The sequence below is a fragment of the Astatotilapia calliptera genome, chromosome 5, assembly GCF_900246225.1.
Source record: "Astatotilapia calliptera chromosome 5, fAstCal1.2, whole genome shotgun sequence".
In the NCBI taxonomy this organism is placed as follows: Eukaryota; Metazoa; Chordata; class Actinopteri; order Cichliformes; family Cichlidae; genus Astatotilapia; species Astatotilapia calliptera.
This window is the reverse complement of record NC_039306.1, coordinates 32,807,654-32,821,309: the sequence shown is the minus strand read 5'-3', so window position 1 is coordinate 32,821,309 and position 13,656 is coordinate 32,807,654. Positions and strand designations below refer to the sequence as shown.

Genomic DNA, 13,656 nt, shown 5'->3' with positions numbered 1-13,656 from the left:
ATCCTGCATGCAGCTACTGACAGCCCTTTAGAACCTCCTGCCCGCCTCCGAGCCCCCACTGTTTATTTTCGTTGTCTCTTTTAGTCCGGCGTTTGTTTTTATTTTTGGATACTGATGAGCGCGTGTTGGAAGGCCTGCTTTTGAAAAGAGGTGATTCAAGTTTTTACAATTCATGTTCTGTCAGTGGTTGAATAATTACTCCATTAATGCAAGACTGCGAGGAAACACTGCATATTATTTCCCTTTTCCCCTCAATAAAAGACCAGAAAATAGTTTAAAATAGTTTAGATGCTGACCAAGATTTCCCAGAGCTCAAGCTGACACTGTTAAAAACAAGAAACCTTCATAACACACTATAAAGATGTATGTCTACCAGTGGTATACGATATTATCACAGAATTTCACCCACGATACGATGTTATTGCAAAATGTTAAAAATCGCAATAAGCTGAGTATTGCAATAACATTACCTTCAGCTGCAGATGATCTCCCCAAAGTTCAGCTTTGTCATTTTTATTTTATCCAATATGCTAAAGTTATCAGTGAAGATGCTCAAGTTTGCAATTATGTACTCTGTCAAGAAAAGTAAGACCAGAGGGTTTTTTTCCTTTAAACTAATTTATTGTCAGTATTTTCATTTATTTATTATTTATTTGTATTAACTGCCCACCAGAGTTAAGTGGCTCAACAAACAAAAAGAAAATCCTCTGATATTGGACAGTTACGAGGGCTGGATTGAAAATGAGTGATAAAGAGAAAAACTTTGAAAGAGCTTCAGAAAGCCTGGAGAAAAATCACAGGACTGTAAATCCTGGACAAACTTGTGTTTGGAAGGAATCCTTATGAGCCGATGTGGTTTCTCTGTTCCTGCGGTTCCTAAATATGTCCACTTTGAATTAACACCACTCACAATTAATGAGGAATATCAGAGTTATTATATTATATTACTTTTTAAAAATGACCAATATAATATCATCGCTGCGTGATGACTAATCACTTGTATTAGTGGCTTCTAGTCTTCACTGAGGGCAAGCAGGGCAAGGAAATCTTTACATCTGCAAAGCAAAAATTAAAAATATTTCACTGCTTCAGAGCAACAATCTAAACAGCTGCAGATTCACATTTTGCATATAGACTAATTTTGCACTGAAGCTTTGATCTCTTGCCACAGACAAACTCAATCAATGGCTCTCCCTCTTAGCAGGTACTCTGACTCCTTCGAGTGCTCTTAAGTCTGCACGCTAAGCTGCATACGAGGGTTCACATTGACAGGCAGAGAAGCAAAGAGGCTGACCGTGCTGACTTCAGTCATGATGCACCGAGTGGCAGAGAGACACAGAGAGAGAGAGGACAGAAATAGGCACTCCTACACAGTCTGGCTCCGACAACAAGCTGACACCTCGGGGATCTTACAGCTGAGCCGTGGGCTGCGCAGCGACGGATCTATGAACACTTCCATTTTCTGTCAAAGGCGACTAAATCCACAACATCTGCTCACTTATCCCTCCAGAAATGAATTACATATACACTCGAATTACACAGTAAGAGGAAGATATTGAATGTGCCGCTATTTATACAGGGAAATTCCACAGGTGGGCGGGTGTGTGTCTGTGTGGAGGCAAGGCAAGCAAATGTAACACAAAAAAGGTCAAAAATCAGCTGATATTTGAAACTAAGGATGTGCAGAAATATCGACTGAATATCTGCAGCCGGTCCCAGTGACATCAGCGTGAGCAAACACACTGACATTTTAATACAGTTATATGTAGCCGATATTTATCTGCAGTTTTGTGCTAGCTAGATATTAAACACTGTGTGGTCACTTTGCTTATCAGGAATTCTGTGTTTCCCTGGAACAAAGAGGGAATAAATAGTAAAAAAAACTCAATTTAAAAAGCAGGAAAAAGTGTATCTGCCAAACAGGTGCATATCAGGAACATATCTTCCACATCCAACGGAACAATGTTGCTAAAGTTCTTTAGAAATTGGCTGATTCTTCACTCATTTTCAGTCCAGTCCTTGCTACTTAACACTGTGAATCGTGAATCGTTCAAGTAGAAAAAAGGCACCAAGTTCATGGGATGAAACCGAGGTGTGCCAAATTACACAAGACCTGAAAGTTAGTGACAACAGGTCTCATGAAGTGATGAATCCAAATTTGAAAATTGTGGTTAAATCAATAACCACTATGGAAATGAGGAGAGGGGTACAACTGTGAGTGCCTCCTGTCTCTAAAACATGGTGGAAGCTCAGTCATGGTTCGCTCAACATTACTGAAGCAGCGTGAGATCGTGTCCAAAGAAGAGCGTTTAATGTCCTTCAAGAAGCCTGGAGAACTGTTCCTTAAGACAACTTGAAGAAAGGATAAGAAAGATGCACAAGAGACTTCAAGCTGTGTTGAAGAATAAAGGTGCTCGTACCAAATATTGACTTTCAAGCTTGTTAGAAATGAATAAACTCAGTTTTTTTCTTATTTTTTGTATTTGCATATTTTAATAAATCAATGCACCTATGTCCCATTTCCTACCAAAATATGATCAAATGAGGGGTGGCTCACGACTTTTGCACAGTACTGTGCATTTAATTCTGGCGCAGCAGGCAACTACACTAACATTTTCATTTAAAACACTGCCACCTTGTGGTCAAAGTTTTAACTGTAGTTTATAGAAGTTTTTTACAAAAAGTACCTTTAACACAGTCATTTTTGACAAAGATTGCTTTGTTTCCCTGGAATGAAGAGAAGTAAATAGTTAAAAGTAAAAAAATAAGGACAGAATTTCGTAATAAATTAATTTCTCTCTCTTCCACTTATCCAATTCAGGGTTGCCGGGGTGACAGGCTGCCCCTGTCACAGGGTTTACACAGAGAGACAAACAAGCATTTACACTCAAAATTTGCAGCAAGGGGAATTTAGCATTTAGAATCACCCATTAACCTAACCCCACTAACTGCATGTCTCTGTACTCTGGGAGGAAGCCGGAGTACCCAGAGAGAACCCACGCAAACACAGGAAGAACGTGCAAACTCCACACAGAAACCAGCCAGGTGGTGGATATGAAACCAGGCATGTGACGCAAAAGTGCTAAACAAAAATTAATTTTAGAAAATTTTTAAATATGTAATTAAAAATAATTCATTATTAAGCTCAAATCCTCCAAAACCAAGCAACAAGAAGCCAGAGATCATCTTAACTTACACGGATTAGAAATCATCTTCAGATGTCTTTTTTCCCCCAAGCATTAGTGCACAATCCAAAACGATTAAACCTACTGGCACATTAGATTAATTCAAAAAAAAAAAAAAAAAGAAAAGAAAAGAAAAGCCAGTCTTCATCCTAGAAAAACTGGCAAAGCACCCGTCTCGTCTCCCAGAACAGCATTACCAAATGTGTTAACATTACAAACACATTACTCAGACACCCAGTGACACAAAGCCAATCACAAGTGAGTTCATTGATTCGTTGAACAAGCAGCGTATCGTCGCCTCTGATCTCACTGCTCGACAGCCAATCAATGTGAGAAGCGGGTCAGTTGCCCAAGTCATGCGCCCCTGCCTGGCATGTAGAGAGAAATCCAGGTCAAGCCTGTAGTAAGCATGCCCAGGGTCAGGCTCCGTTGCCATGGTTACCACGTCGGATGCTGCAGAAAGGGCCCTCAGAGGCAGAGAGACTCACCACAGCATGAGGAATAGGGAGTTGCTGGGTGGATGGGGAAGGCTTGTTGCCACACGGAGAGACGCTGAGCTGCAGCCAATCGCGTCTCAGCGTGCAAGTGTGCATAATGTAAGTCAGGGAGATGCTGCATGTTTCATTTGTACAACTAATGCTAAAATATTTATTGAAGTGGTAAGGGCGTCAGCATGGCTTTCTGTAAATGCAGGACACTTGTTTGGTGGAGGGTTTTGGAGCAAAGGGGAAAAAAAACAAGTGGTGAAAGTCAGATTCTGTAGTGTGTGCACAGTAACCTAGAGAAAAGCTGTGCACATAATGAGGCTGCTGAGGATGGGAAACACAGAGCTCCTGGAAATGTTACAACAGCCTCATCACTTACACTACAAATGATCTGTCATGAGTTTAGTGCTGCAGATAACATAAAAACAGTCAGTCAGCAGGGAGAGGTCGTTTCCAGTAATGTTACACCTAAAGTCCCCAAAGAGTCGTTCATCTGTAGAGTCATAGCAGTGAAAGAACAACAATATTAGGTACAGGCTAGCTGCTGAACGCTACGGGTCACAATAAGATTATCAGAGGAAAATGATATCCAAGCAGCGTATGACCCCCGCGCAAAAAAAGGTAAAAGAGCAGCACTATGTTAGGGGTTATTAATCTCCACGAGCCATAAATCCGTGCCGGTGAGGCGTGAAGCACTTACTTAAAGGATGCGCGGTTATCCAGTCCTCCTGCAGCTTCGGTGCTCACATCATATCTTCCCAAAGAGCGGAGCGGCTGAACCAGAGACTGATGGTTTCTCTTCCTCTTCTTTTTCTTTCTTGAATTACCACACAATGATAATAATTTAAAAAATACTTTATTTTCAAATTTCCTCTTCCTAAAAGTTGCGGAAACGTTGTTTAAACAGCGACGGGAACGCCGGGAGTGAGCTGAAAGTGGAGAAAGTGTGAGCGACCGAGTTGCGTCTGCAGCTAGCCGTGAGTGTTGATGTGCAATCATATGGACCCCGCCCCTCCGCCGGGAGGAGGAGGGCAAATACACCAATACACTCTGACACACTGTACTGTGCATGTAGTACAGTAGCAAACATACACGCTGCTAACAGCTGCTTAGCCGCGACTACAGGTTTAACATTAACAGGGTTTAATGTATAATATACGTCATATATGCATTACTATATATAATAATTAATGTAAAGGGATTTTAATGCTTTTTGTACATGTTTTTTTTTGTATCCTAAAATAGCCTTTAATAACCCGCCCAAATACATGAGATATCAATGGAAAGTCCAGGATGTTCTCTATTAAGGTCATTTGGACTAGCTCAAATAAGTCAAAAGATATAGACCAAAAACAAATGTCCATTAGAGAGGACATAAAGGAATAGGCTGGCTCTCAGGAGGATATAATGTTAAAAACACCTAGATTACACTTGCTTTAAATGAATGGGATTAAATTGTATGGGTTTAAATTTGCTCTTGGGGATTTAAAAATGAATTGAAAACGGACTGTAAATGGTAAATGGCCTGTATTTATATAGCGCTTTACTAGTCCCTAAGGACCCCAAAGCGCTTTACATATCCAGTCATCCACCCATTCACACACTGGTGATGGCAGCTACATTGTAGCCACAGCCACCCTGGGGCGCACTGACAGAGGCGAGGCTGCCGGACACTGGCACCACTGGGCCCTCTGACCACCACCAGTAGGCAACAGGTGAAGTGTCTTGCCCAAGGGCACAACAACCGAGACTGTCCAAGCCGGGCTCAAACCAGCAACCTTACGATTACAAGGCGAACTCACAACTCTTGAGCCACGATCACCCCTGTAGATAAAGACCACATATAAAGACTGCATATAAAAGATGGACAAAGCCACCATGACATCACTTATTGGTGTTGGACTCTATAGCAGCAGAGCAGCTTAGTGTCTTTTTTAGTAGACCAGAAGCTGAAGTGCTGAGCAAGCTGCATCCACAACTTAGACACTAACATGAACTTCTGAGTCTTTCTCACAATAAAAAGAAGCCAATGGAAATGCCTTAAACCAGGGGTGTCTAACTCCAGGCCTCGAGGGCCGGTGTCCTGCAGATTTTAGATCTCACCCTGGGTCAACACACCTGAATAAAATGATTAGTTCATTACCAGGTCTCTGGAGAACTTCAAGACATGTTGAGGTGGTAATTTAACCATTTAAATCAGCTGCGTTGGATCAAGGACACATCTAAAACCTGCAGGACACCCCTGCCTTAAACCTTTACTGTTTCAAAACAAAGACTGGAAACACTCATTTCAAGGCTTCAAAATGGGATGTCACAGTAGCTACTCCTATCTTTCATGTAGGGATCCAAAGAATACACCTCTGCTAATTAACAGACTGATAACATTTTAGAATTTAATTCACCAAAAATGAAGCACAAACCTCTTAGACGGGGTGTTCTTGGAACCAAAGAGCAAGCAATACTCTTAAACCCATTAAAATACTCCAAAAAGAGGTGAGGTGTAATAATTGAGGCCTAGCAGACCGTAATGGGCAACAGCTGTCTGGGTAAACCAACCTGTCAAGCCAAACAACCACACCCCTAACTTTGAACCTCACCAGTATCCATGTAAATGAGTTTTTTCCCCCTTTTAAAACTTGTTTATCATTATAAGGGGACACTTATGTTTAAGTAACCACAGACACCCAAACTATCTTGTACAATGCTGCAAAAATGCTTGATAAAAGAATTAAAATGGGCGCGTTTTCGTGGACTGACTCACCATTGGAAGCAGCCTCAAGGGGCCATTTGAGGAACTGCAATCTTTTAAAATCACTTTCATATTTGTTTGATTTTTCAGCTCTTGAGGTTGGTGCTTTGTTTCAGCTAACCATTATGATTATCATGAAAGCTAATATCTCAGTTTCATTAACCACAAAGTCTATATGATGTATAAAAATAGTAAAAATTCCCATCACCAAATGTTTAAGTGCTCAGTTAAGTTTAAAGAGGTGCTTTAATGCTTAATGGTCATAAATTACACAATTTGTTAAATGGCCACAATGATGCTAGACAAAGAGTCAAGAAGTCACCAAAGTTCAACCTAATGTGAACATGTGTCGAAAAAGTTAAGTGACGTCACTCAAAGCCCTCAAAGTCAGCCTGGTGTTTGGGCTAGAGGAAAGAAAATCACCGGTTCACAAGTTTGTCCTTTAGTCAAACAGACAATAGCAAGTAAATATAAAAAGATCAGGCACCTACTTGAGGACAGATATTTATACCACAGGAAAAATGACTGGTGATAAAGAGATAAATATGTCCACACTAGTAACTGCAAGCCTCTTGTTCAGACAGTACAGCTGCCACTGCAAGAACACAGGGTTACCACTTTCAATTTTTCCTGTGCATATTTTTAAATAGGCAACCTTTCTTGTTAGATCTATTCTTAAAGATACGTTTCCTCGACTTCCGTAAAGTCTGCTTGAAACACAGATGATTTAATAATTTATCAAACAACATCACTTATGTGTAAATAAAGTCTTTTGTGATTTCTCATCGATCCTTCAGAGGGCCCCTCATACATTAACAGCAGGAAGAGCCGAGTTACATCAGAGATGATGAAAGTCCGTGGCTGGATATCTCCTTAGGGACACACTAGCAGTCAGCGAAGAATATAAACAAGGATGTAGGGTACTCACCGAATAGCGTCTCATTCAATATTTACAAGGCTTCATTTAATATGGCCAAAAGGTTGCGCGAGCACATTTTGACCAGTTAATAAGGAACTGACACATGACCTCAAGCTGGCTAACTTGAAGATGAAAAAACAAGACTATACCCCATTATGTAAGCGCACATGTAGAAATATTAAAGGCACTGCTTCAGTAGTTACAGCTAAAGATTATTATTATTATTATTATTACTAAAGACAATTTTTAGCATTCATATTAAACAAATCGCTTGTTGTCACAGCTGGAAAAAGTCACGACGTGTCATTAATAGTTTCAGTGATGGCTGCTTCCCACTGTGGAGTGTCAGTGTGGGCTCTGATATCGTGCACGGGGACATTTTAATAGGAAATTGCACCTTTGTACATTTATAGATACAAACTGTCCAATTTTAAAGCCAGAGACATAAAGAGAAACACAGCACTGGGAGAACACTGAATTTAAATCTGTGGTGCAGAAAGATTTCTTATAATCTTGTTTTAAGGGAAAGTCATCAGATTTGACTTATGATTCTATATGTTGTCTTTATCTCAGTTTCATGAAGATATGCTTCAACATAACCACTTAAGTGCATGTAGGTATTTTTCAAGATGGGTGTCAGGTGACAGAATTTCCTCTAGAAGGACTTTAATATATTACTGTACATCTTGTGTGCAGTTATATATTGTTGATTATACTGCAAGACGTCGCACTAATGCTTTGTATTTTTGGAGTCTACAGCTTGTTATTATATTCAGGGCCCATGCAGCCGTGTGAGGTGATGACATAATCAGAGTCATATTTTTGATAGAATTACCAATAGTTCATTTTAATTTAATAGGCTCTATATGTTGTATAAAGTACTATTATTTGTCAGAATTGCACATCTGTCAGGGTTGTGTTAGTACTTTAGTTGAAAAGGGGAAGTCAGACCTACACAAAGAAGAGAATGCAAAGAAATGCAGTGTGTACTTTGTAGTAGAGGCTCAAACAGGCCTATCTCCCCCCACCACCACTTCCCCTGCCGGTGGCGGACTCCCTCAGGTGTCGGTGCGTTGGTGGTTCTTTGTGTCTGGGGGTGGGCGCCCAGGTACACACCAGCTCACTCCTTGGCGGCCGCTTATCGGGGCCTGGAGCCTGGGGCTCGCTCGGGCCCCTTCGGGGGTGGGGTGCCCCCGGCCTCTTGGCCTGGGGCTCGGTCACTCAGGCACAGCTGGCGGCCGGCGGAGCTCACGGGCGCGTCACTGCAACTCCCCCTGGCTTCTGCTCCACGGCTGCTGAGTGAACCCTCATCTGGGACTCTCCTCAGCTCTTACTGGAACAGTGGCGCGGCTGCCCCTCTGTTGGTCTTCCATGGTTTCTTGTGTTCTGGGGGCCTCTGGATGTCTGGAGTTTTGATCTCCTCCATACCTGCTTCACACCCTGGAGGACGGGGCTGTGGCCCCCCCACACTCCCTAGCAGATCGTTACATGGAGAAACCTTTGGAATACAAGCGCGCTGATCCACACAGGTATGCACACGGGTGTTCACTGCTCGTAGACCCAAATTACACCTTTCTTGGCTGCTACTCCGAAGCACATCTGTCCTGCGTGCTGCACAACAACATTGAATATTTAGTATTTACTGCTGTTTACACTTAGCTAGATTAATGCGATGGTGTTGTGTTTAGTATGTTGCTTTGTTTCTTTTCTTTTTTTTTGTCTTTTTTTGCTTGTTTTCTATTCTTCTCTCAACAGGTGATCCAGGAGATTTTTTTTCTCCCCCCCCTTTCTCACTGTCCCTCTCCCCTTCTGTTTTTCCTTTCCTTCCTCTTTCTTTCTCCCTTTCCTATCTCTCACTCATGTCTGTCCCGTCTGTAACATCTGAAAATAAAATATAATAAATAATAAAAACAAAGATCGACCAAATGGACCAATACGGCAATGCCACGATAATCCATTTGGCAAAGTAAATCCATTGGGTATCCTTGTTGGTCTTCAGACAACAATTCTGATGGCTAAAGAACCAAATGGGACAGGCGGGAAAAAAAAAAAAAATGAAAAAAAAAAAAATGAAAAGGGGAAGTCAGACCTACACAAAGAAGAGAATGCAAAGAAATGCAGTGTGTACTTTGTAGTAGAGGCTCAAACAGGCAACATAGAGCACATTAAAACCTACTTTGCATGGGCATATGCATAAACTTCCTGTTTTATGATGATAGAAAGCCTGATCGTAACCGCCCTTCAGTGGAAACAAAGTCATTTGTATGTCTGCTTCTCCAGGATTCATAAACACCAGCCCTCTTTCCCAAATCATAGTTATGAGCGATACCTCTGCTGTAATCGCTGTGCACCTCCCAGAGGTTTCAACAAACTGCTAGTAACACGGCTGCAGAGCAGCTATCACTGGCAGTTAAAGCAACATTAAATCCAATATCAACACAGTTGAATTAATTCTGGTGAAAGGAAAGGGGGCTAAACACGGCTGCTGTGTTTCTGATTTCAACTGTAATGATTTTTAATGAATCACTTCAGATAAACTAAATTAAGCAATTTAAATTGTGTGACTACAAGGTCAGCAGTGGGTCTACCCATCTAGGAATAGACAAGAGAGTTAATATCCGCCTTAAAATATCTGTACCATGGGCCCTGAACTGGAGATGCCCAAAGGAAAAACAGCTATAATTACTTTGTTCATTCATTTCAAACCACAGGTCTTGAAGGAAGTTTCACACTGGGATATCACGAAGATGAATTTGCTAATTAGGTAACACAATTTGCAATAAGAGTGAGACAAGCACGAGTCGCATGTATGCAAACTGCTCCATTGTAAAGTTCAGTGTCAATTTTAACTCGTTTATGATATTTAAACTTTCCCTCAGTGCCAAAGTGAGCCTGTGTCAGTTGTCTGTTCACAAACAGGAGGAGCAAATATTTCTAATAATTCTGCATTTATTTAATGGTGTCATTTTACTGTTCAGTTAAATTTATGCTCAGCTCTGCAATGACACTGACATGATAAAGACATAGCACCAACACGTGTTGACGTTCCTTTGCACGATCAATCTGCTGCTGCAGATGATGTAAAACTGCATAACATAAGATGTCACATCATTAGGGCACTTTTGCATTTTTACTGTTGATGACTGTAAATGATCACTGGCAGCGACGTGTAGATGTATGCACTTTTTTATGTTTGTGTGTATCTGTAGAGTGAATTTAACTGTGGTGCAGTCACAGGGGGGATGAGGGAGATGGAGAAACGTGCTGTACATCAGCAGTATAAATGCTCAAACCTGCAGTTATGGACTGTCCATTTGTGGAGCAATTTGCACCAAAGCACTTTAAAATTGATTGCAAGCCTCAGCAGCAGCATGGTCACATTCTCTTTGGAGTGAGAGCTTCTGAGCATCAGAGATAAGCCACAAAGTAACCGAATCAGAAGGCACATGAGGGTTAACGAAAAGTAATGTTGAATAATCAAATTAGTCTGATATTCGTATTCAGATTTCTCATTTCTATTTAAACTACACATTTAACTACACTTTTTTTAATTATTTTTTTTAAAGCTGCGTATCATTCAAATATGTGCTCACAAAGACACAAATGATACATGAACTGCTTACAAACTCTACATTAAGGCAGCGATTCACGAGGCAAACCATGCCAGGCTGGAAGCAGCTCCACAGGCCGTAGGAGACTGACTCTGTGGCATTTCACTCCAAAGCAGGCTTTGCACCGTGGCAGTGCAGCCACATTTAAAAGGTAAGTGCTCCTAAAGGCCTCTGCTGCTGCTACTCCACTTCTGCCCTGGCCCCCTTTAAATCTGCTTAATCATTCATCAGGTACAACCACAGCCTGCGTAGCCTTGGAGCCAGTGCAGTGTCACAGTGACAGATGGGGGGACTGTAGCAGTGGGGAAGACACAGTCTTGAGTGCGTAGAGTGTGTGAGCTGCAAACAAAACAGTCTCTGGGATTCCTCTGAAGGAGAGGTTTCAAGGTTGGGAGGAGGCCAGGATGCTGCCTGGGCAGAGCAAGAGCGTACTTTATCGATTTTTTACATTTTATTTTAATTTATTGGTTTAATCGTCTTCCCAGAGAACTAGCTGATGTCTTCAAAACTGGTCTTGGGTTTTTTTTTGTCTGATCAACACATTTTAGAGAGCTCTATGGCAGGAGGCCATTAATCAGTGCCGTCTTCAATTATTGCTTAATATTGTTATGCAACCAAACAATTAACATTAGGTGACCACTTTTATTACTATGTTTCATCTGCCTCTGCTGTGATTAAAGTTTAATAAGGCTGGAGCACAAAAGCAGTGGTGTAGCACAGATATCCGTGGCCTCTAATTAGCAATATCAGTGGGCCCCCTTTCCCCATTCAATAAACTGTAAAGCATGCACAAATACTTAAAACAGGACTACATTAGATCCACAAGCCTGTCTGTATAAGTGTAAAGTAGATTTTAAAATTAGAAGCATCAAGATTTACTTACATGTTATACCATCGGGGTCACACACTATTTTGGCCAGTTCAGTAAACCTGCATGTTTTTAAAAGACAATATTAGTGTCCTTTTGGCTTGTTTAGAATGAAAATGCCTGTATTATACACCTTTTGGAGATCAGTTCATCTTACGAAGCCTTTCACAGCAGCCCGAGCTTCTGCATACAAGGGTAAGACAAAAGAGCTTATTTGTATAGCGCTTTTACTAGTCCCCCCTTAGGGACCCCAAAGCACTTTACACATCCAGTCATCCACCCATTCACACACTGGTGGAGGCAAGCTACAGTTGTAGCCACAGCTGCAGACTGACAGAAGCGAGGCTGCCATATCACGCCATCGGCCCTTCTGGCCAACACCAGTAGGCGGCAGGTGAAGTGTCTTGCCCAAGGACACAATGACCGAGACTTTCCGAGCCGGGGCTCGAACCAGCAACCTTCCGATTACAAGGTGAACTCCCAACTCTTGAGCCACGATCGCAGGTATCAAACCTCACATCCTTCCAGTAAGGGTTTTTTACTATTGTACTGTTAGAAAAGAGAGGCCACTACATCAGAACAATGATCCTAAACAAACCTGAACATCTAACGGACTACCGTCGGAAGCTTCCTCAGTTGTACAGCTGAAAGTTTTGTTGTGGTCCTCAGTGCCTCCTGGCACGACAATCATTGAAAAGATTGATGAAACCAAAAGACCCTTCTATCAAACCTGACATGCTCCCTACAAGGCCTTTGCATTTCTTACTACAAGGATCATAAATGTGATGTCTGCTTCCAGTTAGGTGAACGTAAACACAAACTGAATTTGCTCATTTACTTGTGAAGACAGCCTCCGGTATCGAGTCCATCAGTGATGCGACTAATTGCTCTCGCGGTAGTCTGGCAAGCTCATGAAATCAAACAGGTTTGTCACTGTAATCACATAACGTGACACATCTGTGTTTTGAGACGACTCTGAGCAGCCACACTTTTTCCCTGCATGAATTTCTTTGGGTTAGCTCTCGTCACATTGGAACAGCAGTTTGATTTTACTTAATTCTAGATGGAGTTCAGCAACAGCACCCACACTGATTTCTGCAGCTGCAGCACCCCCCTCCTCCCCCTCCTCTTCCTGATCCTCGTCCTTGTTTAACACTGCTGAAACATTCAAGTCTGTCAGAGTGATCAGTCTCTTAACTCTAGGCTTAAGCGCGCGGTTTAATTACACGTAAGGCGGAGAGCAAAGTACAGTATCTGCTTGTGTGTCTGTTTTATTCCCCATCTCTGTGGGATGCAGTGTAGATTTTGTAGAAACAAATGGCTGAAAATAACTCTGCCGGGGCGGTCTACAGCCTCTATTCTCGACTTTCACATCGCAGCTCTGTTTCCATTTGGCCGACCCTTCCTATCCCCTCGTCGTGGGCCGAGGATGTCAAAAGGATCAGCTGGATGCTCTGGTGTCTTCTCATGTGCAACATATTGCTTTTACTCGGCTCTGAAAGGAATTAGGTCAGCACATGAAACATTCATAAAAGATACATTATGTGTAAATGGCTGACAGCTTAACTCGAATCGCTTCCCCCAGCATGTCTGGCCCAGTCGCAGGGTACATCTCTGTCTCCGTTACACATATAGCAAACGGTAAGCTCACGTTAAGACACGAGATGCATAAACTATTACTACAAACATGCAGTAAAGCCAGGGTTGCTCCATTGCAGTGCAGATCAGAGGCAGAGAGATCACAGTAAGGCACAAAAGTGAAGCTCTGTTTGGTGTGAAAACATTAAGCTTACTGTGGGCAGCATGCAGAGCAATAAATACAAGCCACAAGCCATTCAT

At 41.9% G+C, this 13,656-nt stretch overlaps 1 protein-coding gene across 4 annotated transcripts in view; it reads right to left on the bottom strand.

Annotated features, from left to right (window-relative positions):
* phactr3b (phosphatase and actin regulator 3b) overlaps positions 1 to 13,656 on the bottom strand; it is a 60,465-nt gene that overhangs the window by 31,729 nt on the left and 15,080 nt on the right. The window contains exon 1 of one of the 4 annotated variants that reach the window (XM_026168974.1): positions 6,091 to 6,334. The exons of 1 other annotated variant lie outside the window; for it this stretch is intronic. Coding sequence is in view for 1 of the 3 variants with exons in the window: in XM_026168972.1 (XP_026024757.1) it covers positions 3,197 to 3,212 (16 nt within the window). In the remaining 2 variants the exon portion in view is untranslated. Of the gene's footprint in view, positions 1 to 3,196; positions 3,259 to 4,370; positions 4,671 to 6,090; positions 6,335 to 13,656 lie in introns of those variants that run through there. 2 more of the 4 variants (XM_026168973.1, XM_026168972.1) reach the window with 2 other exon arrangements.